The following is a 19568-nucleotide window of genomic DNA, read 5'->3' as shown; positions in this document are numbered from 1 at the left end:
AATGTCATTTGTAATAAACATAGTGATTAATGAAGGTCTACTCATACGGGGTCAGAGGGAGTTAATGCAGCAGTGGGTGTTTAATGTTGTCATTGGTGGGCTTGTTTATGGATCGCGGCTTACAACCTCTGTGCAAAATGACATGTAGCAAAGTAAGCTGTCCACAAATAATTGTAGTGTTTCTGTGGCATTCCTCAGGCCAAACGGCGTGCGTACAAACCCAAGCAGTCTAATATATGTAGTATTAGCTGCCTAAGGGATGTTTTCTCGGCTACTTTGATGCTTTAATAGGACCGGGTCAAGCCGATTTTAGTAAATATGTCCGCACTCTGTGTACTGATGAACAAGTCCCGTAAAAATAGTTCTGTAAGTCTTCGACATTTGATGCTGACCTCATCGGTTTTACTGCACTCACCTAGCTGAAGGCACTCGGCTACGTATACGCACCAGATCACGAGTGGGTACGCCGTGCTACTCATCCCCTTCAAGGTTCCTCGGCATACCAACAGCCTTTTAAATATATCTTCTAACGCCTTTATTTCTGTCCTCTGAGTTGACTGGATTTTCATACTTCGAATACAAAGTTGTTACTGGCAAAAGCGTTGTGGTATCTCTATGACTAAATTGAATTATTTGGCAACCAAGTGTACTAAATTAAAGAGGTTTCGTGGTTATCACCGCAGGTATTCAGAGTTTGACAACACCTCAACAAGTGATACCATTATGTTCGAAGAATTCCAATCCAATAAACTCAGAAGACAGAAAGAAAGGCGTTCTAAGATATATTTAAAAGGCTGTCGGTATGCCGAGGTACCTTGAAGGGGATGTGTAGCACGGCGTACCCACTCGTGATCTGGTACGTATACGTGGCCGAGTGCCTTCAGCTGGTCGATTGCGGTTAAACTACTGCGGCCAGCATCACAACTCGAAGAGTTACGAGTCTATTTACTCCGGGGTTTTATTTACCGCTACAAAGGCTTCCCACACAAATAATATCATCGATGGCATGGATAACACCACTGTACACTTTAAGAAGGACCTGGAAAAGGCAGAGATATTTATTGAGAATAACTATCAAGTTCAGGCCAGTCTGTTACTCTTGATACTCCGTAATAAGAATTACATAATAACTGAACATCGAAGGATTGCGATGCGCTTTGTCTACTTAGGTGCGGTACTCTGGCACCAAGATTTTTCTCTAAATGTCTAGTTTATGATTGGACCATATTTATTGGAAATGATGTTAGAGGTTAAAAAGGCATTTATTAGCTTTCTAAGGATGAACAATGATTCAAGTCCTTCTGATCCTTTACAAACAACATGTTCACATGGAAGTGTTCATGTAAACGTACATTATCCTAGTCCAATGCCTAAGAATAGTGTTATTCACATGGAAGACTACAACAAAAACAATGAACATGGTCCTCGCCTTAGTTTCAAGCGGTTAACCTTATCTGATTCGCTTGATCTAGCTGGAAATCGCATTCAGTCGCATTTGTATTCCAAGCTTGGTCCAGAGGCGATCGAACTTGACCTAATGTGTGCTGATAAAATTTACTCTACAAAAGAAACTTCAAGTAATGGTCATTTATTTTGTCCCGTCCCACTTGATGGTGATACCTTTTGTGATCATTGCAACCAACCTATTTGGGAATTTGGTTGGCGTCCAGTCTGTTTAAAGTGTGCAAGTGAGTTCTCATAATTTATTAAGATGTCCTACAGTTAATCAATACATAAAAGCGGCTTGAACGGCACACACCTTACTTTATGGGTTTCCCCTGAATAGTCAGTTATTGTGAAGAAAACTGTTATTGCCTGTTTCAATTGTCAAATTATCGTAGTCAGTCAGTCAGTCAGTCAGTAACAACGTAGAACTTCGTACGTACGTACATCAGTTCGAGTTGCCACACCACATTAGCACAGAGATGCAGTTGTCGATTCGAATCCCGTAGTGGTAGAGGTAATAAGAGTATAAGCAGTAATCGGGAAGATTAGGGTTTGGAGATGTTATTTAAAGAGTATAATCCAGTGAAATAAATTTGGAAGGAGGAAAAAAGGGACATGAAGAATTCAGAGATTAGAATTTGAGAGAACACAAAGAATGGATGCACCTGCGCCATTGCGAACGATTTTGAGCCATGTCATTCAGGGTCTCTAACCATCGGTTGCTATCATCTCGCGGTCCCCAACCACGTAGTCTGCACCTACCAACATGACTCAGTCCACTTGTTAGTGACTTCATGGACTTGTACCATGTTTTGGTCTGGCCGCCCCTAGCTTTCTTCCAACCTACTCCTATACCACTGAACATAGCACGTCGAGGTAGTCGGTCTTCGGGCATACGTAACACGTGTCCCAGCCATCTCAACTGATGAAGTTTCACTACTTCATCAATTGATTTGGCATCCTTACCTAGTACCCGTTTCCTAACAACTGTGTTACTTACTCGATGGTCCCATGATATACGAGCAATGTTTCGAAGACACCTATGATCGAATACTAGTAACCTACGATCATAGGTGTCTTCGAAACATTGCTCGTAACAACTTGGTGTATATACACCTTGATACATAGTCTCCTGTACCACTGAACACCTCTACTTATGTTTCTGTACACTTGTTTGCGTTTGTTCAGTGTGATCAGCGATGCACTCTAATACGATTGGATTACACCCGAACTAGTTTCGGTGAGACTATAATTTACGGACGACCTTTGAGCGACGCTGAAGTGACTCTGAGGGTAGACACCTACTGATTAGGACTAAAAGAGGGTTATAAAGCAGTTAAAATTCTCATTTACGTTTGGTGATTAGGGTTAAAAATTAGATTTAGGGTTTTCATCAGCAACTAACTTCAGCTATAATGCCAAAACTGTATTTAGCCAAACGTATTGATGAGTTGTAACGACCGAACTGCCAGTATTCGGTTTGAACGCAGGACAGTACTGTCCAACGAAAAGCTGCGCAGGGATTTTTATCGTCCTCTTTCCGTTACACCGGCCCCCATAATCCCTCCAGCTACGCAAATACACCTTTAAATACATCCCTGTCATGGCTCTCTTTACTAACTGCTCTATATCATTGAGAAGCACAGGACTTACAACAGTACGCCTGTACATCCATAAACCTAAGCTATGGTCTGCTGCTATCCGGCCACCTCCAGAAACCAAAGCATCCGCAGCTTCCCTATATGTTCTTTTTCTCACCAAGACTAATAACTTACTATAAAGCAAAACGTCTGGAGGTTTGCGCCTGAATATGTTCCACGAATAGACAGAGAGACTGCAACCTGTCTCAGTTAGAGACCATATCACAAAGTCGGTAAGGTCTCTACCAGCAAGGTCCAGACGCAAAATAGCATAAGGCAATGCATAACCTTCATAAATCGGAACTGTGTGGGTCATAGCCTCACCTGAGTCCCACACTTTACCAGTTGTACGACCAGATGCATACAGTAACAACACCACTTGGATAGCAACATGCATAGCTGTAGTATAAAACGTCTCAAACATGACCTGTGCCATCTCACGGTTTGTTTTCGGGTTCAATGAAGCTTCCGTCAACAACACGATGTTCCTCTGTTGCCACTCGCAACTCGTTGTAGAATGCATGGTACCATATCTCCATATCACCCCACCTAGTCACAATACCATGTTCAATTTGGTACTTCAGTGACAGGATACCACGTTTCGATTGAGCATCGTCTCCCACATAACTGTCCTTTTGATCCATTCCCACCATCACTCCTTGATGTCTAGCTGTTCCAGCAATAGAGGGGAATACGGCTCTGGGAGCATCATCTTCGGTGAAGCCAGCTTTACACATACCAGACCCATTGCCAATAACAGGGACTGCAATGTCTTCCTCAGCCACTCCTCTAGGTAAAATAACAATTTCGTAACTTTCATCGAAGTAAATATCGCGCTCTCCTATGCCACTTACGTTTGAATCATTCAGAGATAATGATTTATCAGAGGAATAGTCGTCAGCAAACTCAGGGTTATGCTCCACAGGGTCATCAGTTTGAGAAACAATTTACAATCCTTTCCCCATGTTTGTTGTGACCTGCTGGTCCAAAAAGAACCCGTCCTAGCAGTGTCCTAACAGCATAAGGACTTTTTTCCACCTAACCTTTGGTTCAGGACCCAATGCGCTTCAGGCACGTCACAACCAATAAGCAACATAACTTCGCCACCCACTAACTCTGGCCAAGGTAAGTCCATAAGATGGGGCCAGTTTTTAGAACTGTCCTTCACAGGTTCTATTGGTCTATGCACTGGCAAATCATCTAATACAACAGCCTGTTCAATACATATACATTCGTTTCCGTTTAATGAGTAGGCTTCAAAAGCTTTGGTTGTCGATCTGGCTAACTTATTTCCGTTTACTGTTATGATAGTAATCGATGCACTCTCTGACGATAAACCTAAAAGTCATACGATACTTGACTTGATTAGGGTTGTATCTGAGCCATTGTCTAGAAACGCATATCCACAAACTTCCTTATCCCCAGCTCTAAGGCGTACAGGGATTAAACCAAGAAACACATCCTCTTTTAGTGACTCTGTGTACAACGACTTTCTTCAAAATACTCACTCGAAGCACTTTGAACTTTAATGGGTTTATGCAACAGTGGGTAATGTCGATCCCGGCAACCTTCGATAGTAAACACAACACTATCTTTACAATCCACTGATCTGTGGCCCCTTCTAAGACAACAAAAACACAAACCCTTTTCTCTCGCTTTCGTCCACTTATCGTTGACTGCCAATGTAGGGAACTGGGAACACTTATCAATCCCATGATTTTCTCCGCATATAACACAAGGTGAGTTGCTAAAAATTTTACCGAACGACAACTCTTGTGTGGAACAGGCTACCTTGCTTACAACTCGTTCACTAGCTGTTGCAATCTGCCCGAATCTGCTGAGTAAAATTTCTGCTCTAGATGATACAAATTATGTTAACTCGGCAAAAGTGGGTTCTCTCCCATTTGCTGTTACCTTTCCGACTGTTTCAGCCCATTTCATCTGTAAAGCCGTGGGCAACCTCTTTATTATACTTTCTATAGTTACTACAATGTTGAGATCCGCTGAGTAATCCATTTGCTCTAAAGCTATAGAACAGTTTTCCATTTTTATAGCTAGCGTAGACAGACTTTCTCTGTCACTATGCGCAATATCGGGACCTTCAGTCAAACCTTTCAGCAAAGCCCGACTTACTTCGTGTGTTCTGCCAAACAACTGTTTCAGTATATCGCATGCTATACGATAACCCGATGATGGTGGAAGCATTATGCATTCTTTTATGGCCTCTCGAGCTTTTCCTTTAAAATAATGTAACAAGAGCCGTTGACCATCGTCTTCGACCTTGGATACCACATATAACTCGAATTGTCTGATAAATTTTCAGTATTTGGCTGGTTGCCCATCAAAAGTACTTAGTTCTACTTTTGGGAGCTCAAGACCCACACTTAGAGATGCCAAGGTCACTTCCTTCTTCTTCTTCGTTCCTGGACAATCTAACAGTTTTGACTTTCCTGGGGACTTTATTCTAAGGTCATGAGAACGACTTACGAAACTGTGAACATACTCCTGTTCTCTGTCATCACAATTGGAGGCAGAAGATACTTTACTACATATGTTCTCTTGTAGCCTTAACGACCCTAACTCTCTATGAAGGCACAACAGCTGCTTCCTCTGCCTGTCTTTCAAATCTCAAATCTCTAATAGTTGTCTTTCCCCCAGCTGCTTTTCTTTTAACTCTGCTAGGGTGATGCTAGAGTTAATTTTGCTGTGCTTACTTACTAAACTAGTATTAGAGCCATGACGTGAAGATGTATCAAAAGGGACTTGCCGTATATCAGGAGGCGCATCTGACTGCATTTCTTCATGACCCAACACCTTGTTTCCGTTAGTCTTGTTGCGCTTGCCAGGCATTTCAGTGTTTGTCACTAGTAATTACTGTTCGTTTGAGAACTGTAACGACCAAAATTCGTGACTCGTTATCTTATATCTGATTGGCCCGTCCATAAATTATAGTGTAGCCCTAGTTTCTTATATATCTGGCTATGTTATGTGGTAGTCGGTCTGATAATGGTATACAAGTTTCTTAAATGCGCGTCCAAACCAGCTACTTGATTGATAAAACCAAGAATGAGTAGGAAGCTTATATCCGGTAGCTGAGTCGAAAGAACGTTCAAAACTTATCCACAAATATATACCTATATCTCTTATGAAATAAAGTTATATTTTTAAGCACTAGGGTATATCTGTCTCAGTAAGTTAAAACCATCAACATATATCACTTTTCATTTGGCCTGTGTCGGATTATCCCATCTCGTCACCACCATAATAGTCGGATAGCAGCAAGATTTCAATAACGAACCTAAGGTTCGAGGACAAGGCTATACTTCCAACTGTTTGGCATAGTAAATGTTAGTGTGTTATACTTGATTCTAGCTTTAAGGTTTAAAATGTATGGAGCTAATAAATAAGGTACTACTCACGAGAGAAGTGTGTGTTATCGGCCGTAAACAGTTATCCGTAAGGTTATCCGGTTACCCTCCCAGGTTTCCGATACCAACACTAACCCTGCTTCCTCCTCAGATACCTCAAAATCAAATGATAGGGACATTCAGGAAGTGATAACTGTACACTACTGATTCGGCTTTTAAAAATGCTGTGTATGTAATGCTGAAGTTTAACACCTCATAATATAAATTTTATTAGGAAGAGCATAAAAAGAAACGTTTCACCGAAGTGGCCTTTTTGTCGACCTTTTTCCTTGGTGAACGTGAAGAGTGGGATAAATAAAATAGAAGTTGTGTTTATTCGTCGTTTTATAAGACCTTTACAAACCGGATGACTACGGGATCGGGAAATTTCAGTAAACATGACGAATGCATACGTAAATTCGTCACCTCAAGTTCCCTTCAAGAAAGTAAATAGTAATAAAAAATAAGATGAATTAATCTGTCTTCGATTATTTCATACCTAAGTGGCAGCATAATGGGTATTAATAATTGTTTTTTTTAGACTAGAGGAAATACTAACTGATTACTTAACCGCTTTCCTGTTTCCGTATTAGTAGATATTTTAAAGAATTGCATGACCAAACCATGACTAAGCTAATATTTTTGGTCCGGATCACTGGGTATTTAAGATCAAGAGAAAGGAATGTCGTACAAATGCACTCATATCTTACTGATAGGTGTCAATAGGTACGAGTATTATATCTTGAGTGTGTTGTAAGTTAATCTCAGTCATTTGACACCACGTGGAATGCATCACAACTTTAATTTAGATTAGTGAAAAAACGGTATGACTAACTGACTGACCGTGTTTTTTTAGCTTGTGTGAGCTTGCACAAGACGTAAGTACACAGTTTTCTATCTGCATCTTATTTGACATCCTTTTTTCATACACCTTGCTAACATGAAAGTCTTGTTACATCACTTTGTTTGCCTTTTGATTACATTTCTAAAAGCGTAAATTTACAGTGAGTGTTGTTTGGGTTTTCCAAACATTTGTACTTTACAAGTAACCCCGCTTTCACCCCTAAAATCAAACTCCAACATTCTATCTCTTACCAAAAAATAAGTAGCCAAGTAGTATCTTTTAGTACAAAATAAACAAAAGTGTAACCGTATTGTGAAACTAATCCGTAACAAACTGTATTTAAAACTATGTTATATTCTTATTTCTTCAGAATGCCACATGACCTGTCACTGGCTGTGCAAAACTGAGGTTACAGTTTTGTGTGATGAAGACGCCAAGACCTCTCATCAAGTTACTGAACCAAATCTATTTCCCCCAATGATTGTTTCGGGGAACGATTTAGAACAAGTAAGCATGTTTTCATTTTACCATCATATAAGTAAATAGCAACTGTTTAAGAGTAGTTCCTTTAATTAAACTCATTTCATTCACTGTGATGTGTGTTGTCAGTTTTAGGGATCGCACATCGTTTTAATAATAATAATAATGATAATAATAATAATAATAATAAAATAAACCGACAACTTTTATCAAATTTTATATTGCTAGGCTTTGTTGTCGTCAAGCGAAACCTATTTCAGATCATCTAGCCGTAATCAACTTAAAGCCTTGTACAAATATGCATCGAGCCAAGTTGTAATTACCAACTTTGGCACAATTATAATAAAATTAAGATGCATACCAATGGAATTAGGAGTAATGTAGGTGCAATGATAATGAGAATTATTGAGCAGTGAGAAATATAATTCGAGACTACAGACTGGTTATTTATGTTTAGTGGTGTTATAATTTTTCTTTATTACGACACAGCTACTCCCATTGCTTATTATTTTCGGACATCGATGATCTGGTATGACCGAGAGTTGGGTGGGCCCACCGGGCCTCTCGAAATGCTCTCACACGGCCACGCGTATACAGCCTCTGCCAGGGAAGTCCTACTCATTGCCTTCTCGTGGCAGGGGTGTTGTTTACAAAAATGAGAGGACGAAAAGAGAATGTCCGGCTCTTTAACCGGATTCCAAACCAATGGTGCACATGGGCTCCAGTATCCTGTGGAAACAAATGGCGTATGAACCAATCGTTGGTCACCGGCTTCCATGGGAATGCATCTCTTCACGATGCTCCACTGCCTTGTGGATCAGACCTTTAGGTCAAAGGCTCGGGGTGTGGCCCCCTAAGAAAACCACCTGCTTCGGTCTGGGCATCCCGGCAGTATTACAGCCCACACACATCGATTCACTCGACAAGTTCCCAAATAAGAACATGGTTGAACGGGAGCGAAATTATATTCCAAATACCAACGGTAGATGAAAGTAGGGGTTACAATAAGAAAAACGTTAGTATATTTATAATTTTTACACGAGAAGATTCTAGAGTATTCTTGAACTGTCCACTAGCTCTGGTTAGACGAGAAGTAGCCAATCAACGTGCCCCAACAAAATCCTTCACGGAACGCGCTTTAGTCCACTCTATATTCCGCTAACAAGTGGGATGTTAGGACTGAAGTTTTGGAGTAAAGATTGAATGTATATGCACTATGGTGACTGACTCTGAGCCACATTACCCAGTTTCTTCAACCATTGATCATGGTTATCGTGTAGATCCAAACCAGATAGTCTGTATCTGTCAACATTGCTTAGACCGACAGTAAGTTATTTCATCGATTGAACCCACATTTTGGTTTGAACAATATTAGTTTTCTCCTACATCAACTCACAATACTCACCAAGGTAGACAGTAGTTGATTATAAGTAAGGTGTATGCCAACCATCTCAGTTGGTGAAATTTCGCAATCTCATCTTTTCCTCATACCTTATGCCCTAAGACAGTACTACTCACTCAGTCGTTTCACGATACATGAGTAATGTTCAAAAACTACCTATGTCCAAAAACTTTATAATGCTTGTTTCTTTACTTTGTTAGACTATTTTTTCACAGCCTTAACTTAAAATGGGGCTGCTTCAGCAGATATCGCGCACAATTCACTAGATACGTAATCTATTAAGGACCGAATAAGCTTTCTCAGACTTCCTGTAAAACTCATCTCTTACTCCATCCAAGCTGTAGCCATTGAGAGAATGGGCAGAAACGACGAAGGAGCTCTCTTACTACACCGTTTAGATGGCTAGCATATAAGTAGTTATCTACAAGGATTCAATCCGGAACTGCCTGTTCTGTTTTCAGACTTAGTGCTATACGTACACTGGGGAGGTCATAAGAAGCTGCTATTACATTCCCAGATACACGAAGGGTGTTTCTCACTAGATCTCTGCATTGGTTACATAAAGTCAGATCCTGTATCCGTGCTTTGGAGAGATAGCATACGCTAATGATACGAAGTTTTCGGGTCTTAGCTAAGTCCTGTTGTCTGAATCAACCTAAGGTTTGGATACTGAAAGTTCCAATATGCAGTTTGAAGAGTGGTCTTAGGAGAATTGAGATAGCAATTCATGAACTAAGATCGTTAACACTAGTGACATGTGTGGAAGAAGTCGAAGACAAAATGAGAGTTGATAGTTGAAGTAGAAAAAAGTATTATGAAGTGTAGTGGAGATTTGATTGTACACAGGATTAACTTGAGCGCTGTTAGAAATATGAAAACAGTTGTCGCTTCACAGTTTCCATCACTGTGAGCGGATGCTTCTTGAGGCACCTGAAAATCGATTAAGTTACTAGCTCTTAAATTTGTTTAGCTCATTAATAAGATTATATGACACGGTGTATGTACAATCTCATTTTATTATGGAGTCGATGATTTTCTGTCTAAGGAATATAAATATCACCATTAATTCGCTGTTGATTGTCCTTCATAAATATAATACCACTGTTGAACATTAAATTGTGTAATAACAGTAAAGTGGAATGTCTTACAATGCGAGTATATCTGTTACCGATTAAATACATGAACAAAAACCTAGATTTTTTCTGAGTATGGTTCTCCATAATGTCTTCACTACCTGAAGTTTGAGATTCACATTTAAACCCCATTACACTCTTTGTATCTAGGAAATTTGATAGTGTGGTTAGTATTCATACAACAGATCAACGCTAAGTGCATAAAAGTGTATTTAGCTAATCAGTTGCACTGAAAATTAAGCTTAAACTATGGCAAGTATTTTAATAGTACAAAAACGTTTTCAATCGTCGCCTATTTTATTTAGATTTTATTCGTCATCTACCTTTTACTGTACTTATAGTGTAAACTAATATATTAAGATTTATAGTACAAACCCAGTTAGAATCCAAATTAATGACAACAATAAGTTTTAGTTTTCTGACTCAAGGAAAGTTATTCATGTGTGACTAATAATTAAGTGACTTTCGTTTCTCAATTGTCTCAGAAATCTGCTGATTACTGGATATGTGCTATTTGTACATTATACATAATGACAAAGCAGTCGTTGTCTATGGTTATTCGAGCAATCGGCTAATATTATTAGTATTATGAAATAACATTTTAGAGAATGACATAAATTTTTGTGTGTTAAATAGCGGAACATAAACTTCTTTAAGTCTTCCGTTTTTGTAATCAGTTAATGTTTAGTTGTAATACAAAATATATATTTCCAACGTTTCAATCTGTTTTACTTCAGCAGGTTGACAGCTCAGTCTCTAAGTTATCAACAAGTCCGGAAAATGATAGCACTAATTATATGTCGTCTGAAGGAACTTTAGTTAAGTCTTCCCAACTGGATTTCCATGTAAATAATCACCTAACTTCTGAATGTGATATACCATTACTTGATACTGTTTCTTCAAATGAATTAGATGGAGTGAATAGTTCTGTTGACAAAACGATTGATCATCTTGCGTTCGAAAGAGTTACTTTACAATCAATCTCTCCTAGTTCGAGTTAGTGTTATTTTTAATACTACTTTCTTAATGTTTATTTTATTACTCACATTCCTTTACTAATTAAAAATACTCAAGCTAAAATAGCTTAGCCACCGTAAAACATATCGTCTTCACTTTATTCATATGCAAAAATGTAATATATTGCAGCTCAGATAGTCTGCATTAAAAACATCCCTAAACTTACATTAGAATGTCTTTCATAAGAGGTTCAAGCTTATTTAATGGTCGTACCATGGATAAACTAAGATAACTTTTCGACTTGTAAATAACGTTAACTGATGGATTTTCAAAACTAAGACACCGTAAACTTTTTAGAACTTCCCATTATCATACATTAGTGATCTCTGTAGGTAAATCGATAATAAAACATTTTAGAAATCAATTTTGAGCTAAGAAAATAATATGCTCTCATTATTTTTATAGATTAATTATAATTTCACGATTATGCCCAGACCTGTCTTTTGCCAAGTCTGTGTCAATAATATGAACATACATCGAACGTAATAGTTCATAAAGAACATGTTTGGTTTCGGAATACATTTTGGGAAGCGACCGTTTTGCAAAATAAGACTGTTTAGGTTATTCAGAACTTCTGATGGAAGTTAGATGCTCAATAAAATTAAGATGAGCAAGAGTATAAACTAATTAAGAATAAAACTGCAGAAATATAATTTTGTAGGTATCATTACCAAGGTTTGACTTCATGATTTCAAATAAATTGAACATTGGTTGGATTGTTACTGATAAAAATGATATGGTTGTAATATCCCAATGAGTAGAAGAATACAATTTTCTGACATTTCATGACGAAGTGGCCTCTACTAAGCCATGAAATGTCAGAAAATTGTATTCTTCTACTCATTGGGATATTACAAATATATTAGTTTTATTAGCAGAAATATAAGGTTTATCTACCGTAATCCAATTAAGGACTGGTAATAAGTTTTTATAGAGTACATAATTCGTACTCTTCACTTTGGTTTATCATGGTTTTTGCGAAGATTGTAGCACTACTCGAGTTTGTATACAAAAATAAGTTATTTCATTGGTATAATTCACCCTTAAAACCTTTGACGTGAAGATTTAGTTCAAGAGAATCAATTTCGTGTTCGGCATTCTCGCCTATTGATGACAATGATTAGGACTTTCTTATAATATCGCGAATTTTTACGAGTATTTTGAGAGGTATTGCAGATCCCTAACACCTTTGATCTTTCATGAACATTTAAATTGGAAATCGGCCTGTTTTAATATTATACTACTCGTCTGTCGTAAGCAACTTCGCTATTACCGAGAACTAGGGATTTCAGCATCCAATATGCGGAAAAACAAATTATTGTCTTTACCTCGGTGTAGTTGTTTGACCATACATAAGAGTGTTTGTTCACGGAATTAACACATGTTTGTTATTTCCTTAACAACATTTCTGTTTTATGTGCGACGTTTACTTCGTAGTCAGTTATAATCGTTTGTATAGGTTGTCGACTTCCTACTTTTTTGGTTCCAAATAACTTCTTTTTTGGCTTTGATTTCACAGAGAAGTAAACAATGAATTCATTGTAAGGTACAGGTTTTAATCTTTGTATTCTATTTGATTCACGCTAAAGAAATGGAGTTTTGTTAATCGAACGCGTGGTTTCTGATTGAATTTACTTTTCTCTATTACAATCATTTAAGGTCAGCACACTTTCATGACTACAAACTTCAACACACCGTTAAACGTTCCTGCTAAACTGGATAATGGAATATCAATAAAGCAGAAGGCTGAATGCTTATCTCGATCAACATTGTCAAGGCGTGCTACTGAGTTTCACAAATCGAAAACATCAGTTGATGTAAAATTAGTCAGTAGGCATTCATTTCTATGCGGAAATAAACCAAACGTTTGCCTAGCTTATGATTTTTCAAGCTTAGATAAGGAGGCAATTCGAGATCGAGGGATTCTTGTGAGACAATTAAGCCCATCTCTTACTGAATTACAAAACACTTCTAAACCACTTCAGAACACAAATATTATCTCAGATACCTCGGACTCCAATCCTTTTACTCGTTCAGATGAAAGTTCGTTTCCAGAAAAAGAAGTTTCTGATATTGGCCTTGCCAGTGTGATGCAAACAACTCAGGAATTTGTTCGCACCAAACAAAAACGAAGCTTTCAGACTCATCTACGTTCTTCAAATGCGCTTCCATTAATCCCTATGGTGGTTGGACCGCGAGCAATATTGCCTTGGTCTTCTGATCGTTTGAAACAGTTAATTCAAATCTTTAGTGTAAATGAATTCGGATTACAAGCTGTTAGTGTAAGTTCGTTTTAAACCCAATACTTGCCATAATTATTGTAAGGAATATTTGTTACCAAAGTTTTTAACATGCCATATTTAGAGGATATAATTGATTGAGAAATCAGGTCTATTGCAAAATTTGAGAAATCATAAACAACTGTTAGTCCAAGAGTTGAGTTAAGAGGTAGGATAAAGTCAAACTAAATATCAAGATAATAATGTAAGAAGTGTTGGTAAAACCATCTCAAATCAATGCATGTTTGATACGACCACCGAATTGCAATATGAAGTACTGGTTAGTCTCCGAGTGATCATACCAGCTAACAATGTTTCTAAATATTGACCTAGGAATTGTTAACTTTCTGGCTTGCTGTTATTAGTCGATTATTGAGAACTTCAGTTGAGATTACTGTAACTTGATAACTTGTGCAAACACACTGTCCTTTTACTCATATCCTTCTGGTTAATTCTGTTGACTAATAACGTTTTTTATTTGTGTCTTTGCAAAGTGTAGCAACGTGAGTAAATGTAGTGTTGGACTATATTCTACCTTGTTCTATTCTGTTAATGCTCAAGAGCTCTAATCCCTTCATACTATCCACTCGTGTTTAATCGAAATACTTAGATTTATGATTTTAAAGAACTCTTGCAGTCACAGACAAATAAAGGATAAACTTAAGGGATTATAAATTATTAGTTTTATGGTTAGTAATAACAATAAGAGAACATCATCTTTTTTGGTTCGTAGTTTTGCGTTATTTCTGTTTTAAGGGCTTTTGTTGAATAAGCGGGGATACTTAACTGATTTGATACCTGGTAACTGGAAACCCGTAAATCAAACGACTCAAGTAAAACACAAGGACCATAAATAAGAATATATTTTGCGCCCAAGATAGATCAAAATGATATATGAATACACCACTTTTCATATGATTTATTTACAGTTAGATTAACAATCAGATTTGTATACTTTGACGAGTCGTATCGATTAATCAAAAATTTACTATGTGAACATATATTTATGATGTTATACTGTTAAGCATCTGTAACTAGCAGATAGACTTAACAGACTAAGTTATATCATAACTTCCTTCTGGTATGTAGTTATTTATCACAGACGAGTGGAAAAAAGTCGATTTCGTGTATTACTTGCACTGTGATCAGTTAATTACCTGTTCATCATATTGGCTGTCAATCCATCAGTAATCGTGAAGTGTATGAATACAACAACTTCAGTGTCACTTCTTGTGATCAGTCTTATTGGACCATGTTAAACACTCGAGTATTATTTTTTCTTAGTATATGAAGCCACTTTGATTTTGACTCATTAGTTTAGTGGTTTGAATCCGGCTCCCTCTACCTTTGGTTTGGTCTGTTATGTAGTATCACTAGCCTTCACATTGGGAAGTTACTTGAAGACGAGCAGATAAATGTGTCCTTGGAAAATGTGTTGCATTGATTACCATGATTTCATTGATATGAGCTCACTTTAATAATGTACTTGCAGTGTAGCTTGCATGTCAGACTGTTTATTTATTCAAACACTAAACCTAATATGGTTTTCCTGCGTAAATTATATCATTCCATCTAATTTGATGAAGAATTGTAACCGTCTTTTTGAATGTAGAGGTAAATTTAACGGTTACACTCTTTTTATCTGAGCCTTTGGTCGAATGATCTGATATTTGTTACTGGGTTTATGGAAAACATTAGATATCAATCATATTTCTGAAGGCTTTAACAATTGAAGTGAGATAGTTCTCAAATTTACTATGGAGCCTCAAACTCGGTTGCCAGATGAATTGTTTGGACCAATGGTGCACATGACTCCAGTATCCTGAGTCAGTCAGTCAGCTGCAACTTAGGATCCGGCACATTTATGCATCGGTCCAAGTTGCCATACGGCGTATGGATTAATCGTTGGTCACGGGTTACCATGGGACTGCATCTCCTGAAGTTGCTCCACTGACTTGTGGATCAGACCTTTAGATCAAAGACTCAGGAGATGGCCCCCTAAGGGGACCACCTGCTTCGGTTTGGACACCCGGCAGTACCACAGCCTACATACAAATCAAGTGACTTGTGTGGTGCATATGTATTCGGTGCCCCCTTTGTACCAATATTTATGTGTTCAGATAAATAAAGTGGTCGAAGATAGTTCGTCAACTTTAATGTTTATCCTGTGTATTTCCAGTGTTCTGTTTACTACAGGGTTATTATATTTTTCCGTTTACAGCTAACTGGTGCTGATTCATGTGATTGCGAAGGTCAAGTTCGTGTACATATAAACTTACTCCGCCCTATTCAAATGTTACTTACAGCTAGACCAGCTTCCATTTTCGACGTAGTTGGTGCAAAAAGTGATGAAACAGATGATGATGATGATGATAATGAAGATGACGATGGGGCAGATGTTAGTGATCGATCTGAAGATGATCAGAATCTTTGGTTGGTCCAAGGCGACAACAATAATAACTGCCATCTTGTTTCGAAACAACACCCTTCTAATACACCACATTCCTTTGTATCAGCCAACATTCCATATTTTTCACCAAATAATAAAGTGCATAAAGCTGATGGAAATATTGTTGAGTCACATCGTCGGTTAGGTAGAACAACTTCAACAGTATCTACTTTTCGGTTACCAAGAGGAAGCACAAAATTGTTGCATGTTCGACTGTAAGTTACTTCTGTTCTATGAGTGTAAAGTAGAAACTTGATATTTTGTTCTTGACATGTAATATATTCAATATGAGCTTACCGTGAATATGCGAATCCTAGTTTCTGTTCCATATGAACTCGTGGGTAAATACAGTTAAAGTGTCCCAAACATAAATTAGGAGAATTGATTGCTTAATTCTCTATGGTTTATCGAGCGGTAGCTTAGTGTTTAGGGCGTTTAAATCTCAACTATTAGGTGGTCAGTTCGGATCCCTCTCCACCTACTTCGCTTATGCCAGCCAAGTAATATCATTGGGCCTTACAAATAAAGTGTGGTGGAAAGATGAATACATACTAATCTGTACTTGGTAAATGAGTTTGTTCTACTCAGTTCCTTCTGTACACAAGTTTTAGCAGAAATAAGTTATAAAATTTTAACGTGTATGTATACATTATCTTTCAACCTATTTATTGTTCATAAATTAATAAACATGACGAGTTTAAGTGATATTTTTATTTAATTTTAATGATTTCATTGTTTATCACTTGATATACAAACTCATACTTCTTTTCTACTGATTTAGTGTAAAGTGATAATCAATATAATAGTTTGTTAGTAAAGAGCACTATTCCAATGATGATATATCGCATAGTTGTTAATTTGAAATATATTTAATTTTCAATGGATTTTATTTAAAAGAGCTTTTTAATTGATAAATAGCTCAAATAGATGTATGTTGATTATCTTTCTCTGTATGTGAATTGCTTTAAAAGAAAAAAAAGTAGTTTATTTTTTGTGCATTTATTTTATTCTATAGATCGACAACTGCACAAATGGTTATTTGTGCACTACTTGATCGATTTGGTATACGAGATAATCCTCAAAAGTTTGCTTTATATGAACACACAATTGAAGGTGATCAGAAAGGTCAGTTATAACGATGTCATGTGATGTATTGTAATATTTTAATATGTCTTTCTAAAACAGATGATTAGATCATTAAAGTGTTGAAGCATAGTTTACGGTATTCATAGTGTGTTGGGTTGTAATTATGTATTAGCTTTTCACTTGGTTGTGTTTTGATATTATTCTTATTGCTGAGGGGGCTAGGGATGAACACACAGTAGGTCAGTAAAGTAAACACTCGCTACACTTGCACTGTTCATATTGGACTTGACAATTTTGTCTCGATTGTTTATTAACAAGAGGAGTTTCCCACATATTTAACATTGTACATGAATTACATTGAATGGCTTTACTATATCACGATTTGGATGAAGTCAGTGGATTTTAGCAGTAATCCAAGCACAGAATGCTTATTGTGAAACCTATAAATCCTGGATTCAGTGTTGTTCTTAAGCTAAAATTAGTCATTCCTATAGATCCTAAAATCGGGAAATGACTAACTGCACAGTGTTCTATAGTTTTTAATCGTCCTCTATATCATGTTTTTTCTTGATGACAACATTTTGCAAATTAATTCACTTATTTCAGAGTTTAGATAAATAGCTTGTAACCTACTTTCTTAAATTTTCTATTAATGGATTCAATGTGCAATGGAATAAATGGACCTATATTTGTTTTCAATCAGTCTCAGGAGTAATATCTTTGAAACTATTGTATCACAGCAGTGCTAGGTTACTTACAAAGATTGTAAAAAAATTCTACTTATCAGCTAACGAATTCAACAAGTTTAACACTGGACTATATTGAGTCATGACCTTTAGGCTTTGTTCTAAATTTCCTATTCCAATTTTTGTTCCGGGATCATCATAAAAATTAGTTTCACTAGGCAGCTAGGTTTATCTTGGTTTTTAATAAACCGCAGAAAAAAATGGTGTATAGGATTTAAAACTGTGAGAGATTCGAACCCGCAGCTTAATATTTGGAAGTTACCGCTACTTCGACTAAAGTATAGACTAATTCTGATTTGCCTAAAAATTCTAATCGATGAAAATTCTAATGAGCTATTAGATTGTTAACCTGTTAAATAGGATTTTTAGTTTAAATTTTAACTGCACCAATCGTTTTTATTGCTTCTACGAACAGTGCTTAGCTAACTTTTGTTCATTTTTCTTCCAAATCCAGTGTATTTTTCATGATAGTGTTTGTTTAGGTATCCGTGTGTCTGCTGACTGAATGTTATTATCATAATCCATGTTTATGGCATAGATTATTGTATAAAATATCACTTCTGTTTGATACTTCAATTCCATATTTGTCTAGTAACCTTTACATTATATGCAAAAGACAACCATTTAGCTTGTTACAATTGTTTACCGGAGGCTTAAATTGTTGCATAACTTTGATTTACATGTGTATTTATGCATGAACTCATAATATTTTACAAGTGTTACTCTTATTAGGTTAACGTACATGATCCATATTTTCTTTTTGTTCAACCTTATAAACATTCAAATTAGGTCACTAGGTTACAATTACCATTTGACTCTGTCTAGCATTGAAAAATAGTGAACAGGATTTCGAGTTACCTAGACTAATGACCGCATTAGAAATTGGTCGATCGAATTTAATTTTCACGAAGGATTAAAGAAGCATAATATTGTTGATTACTCGGTGATCAATCTGTGTATCCATGTTACCTGCTTATCTCTTAGCTTATAGTAATTATACTAATCCGAACTCATTGTTCCATCGATTTCGGTTTAGATGATTGAGTAGTTTGATTATCTTTTGTACAAAGTGTGTGTGTAGTCCCAAAACTGCCTACATTAAACCTTTTCTTACTTAATGTGTTCCAGTTATAAACTTTTCCTCATATTAGTTTCTTCTCTTTCAATCAAATTTCCATTGAGCATTAACTATCTCCACTCTTCAAAGATTATAAATATAATTGAAGACAGTTTTGATTACATTCAACTTCTCTTTTATCCTTTAGTTTCTGTACGAAAATTATTTGATAATGAATCACCGTTGGGGTTACTATTCAAGTGGGTCGATCAAGATCCAAGTAATTTTAACAGCATTCTGAGTGTGAAGCGATTAGTATTACAAGAGAATGAAACTGGTGATATTGAGGTAAGTTATTTATTACTTGTGTGTTATCAATCATCCTGCTTACTTACGCCTGTTACCCACCCCTCGTGAGAGTACAGCCTGTCGACCAGGGTTTCTCTGGTTAGTGTTTTTTTCAGCAATATTGTTTTCTGAGGGATGGAGTTGCTGACCCCATGCTTGACACTCCTCCTTTGTCCGGGCTTGGGACCGGTAGTGACCCTAGAAGGGTTACAGGCGAGGTTTACCAATCATCTA

General features: G+C 37.0%; 1 protein-coding gene across 3 annotated transcripts in view; it reads left to right on the top strand.

Annotated features, from left to right (window-relative positions):
- The first annotated feature begins 1155 nt into the window (after positions 1 to 1155).
- The window catches only part of RASSF5_1 (Ras association (RalGDS AF-6) domain member), a 30530-nt gene continuing 12117 nt past the window's right edge, over positions 1156 to 19568 (top strand). Inside the window, exons 1-7 of one of the 3 annotated variants that reach the window (XM_051214447.1) lie at positions 1156 to 1688; positions 7708 to 7844; positions 11090 to 11348; positions 13029 to 13651; positions 15870 to 16312; positions 17113 to 17222; positions 19195 to 19334. In XM_051214447.1, the coding sequence (XP_051067619.1) occupies positions 1214 to 1688; positions 7708 to 7844; positions 11090 to 11348; positions 13029 to 13651; positions 15870 to 16312; positions 17113 to 17222; positions 19195 to 19334 (2187 nt within the window). In that variant the 5' untranslated portion in view covers positions 1156 to 1213. Of the gene's footprint in view, positions 1689 to 7707; positions 7845 to 11089; positions 12121 to 12194; positions 13652 to 15869; positions 16313 to 17112; positions 19553 to 19568 lie in introns of those variants that run through there. The other 2 variants (XM_051214448.1, XM_051214446.1) reach the window with 2 other exon arrangements.

Source organism: Schistosoma haematobium, chromosome 2 (assembly GCF_000699445.3).
Source record: "Schistosoma haematobium chromosome 2, whole genome shotgun sequence".
Classification (NCBI taxonomy): domain Eukaryota; kingdom Metazoa; phylum Platyhelminthes; class Trematoda; order Strigeidida; family Schistosomatidae; genus Schistosoma; species Schistosoma haematobium.
Note: the sequence above shows the minus strand (reverse complement) of the source record. Positions and strands in the feature narration are given on the sequence as shown.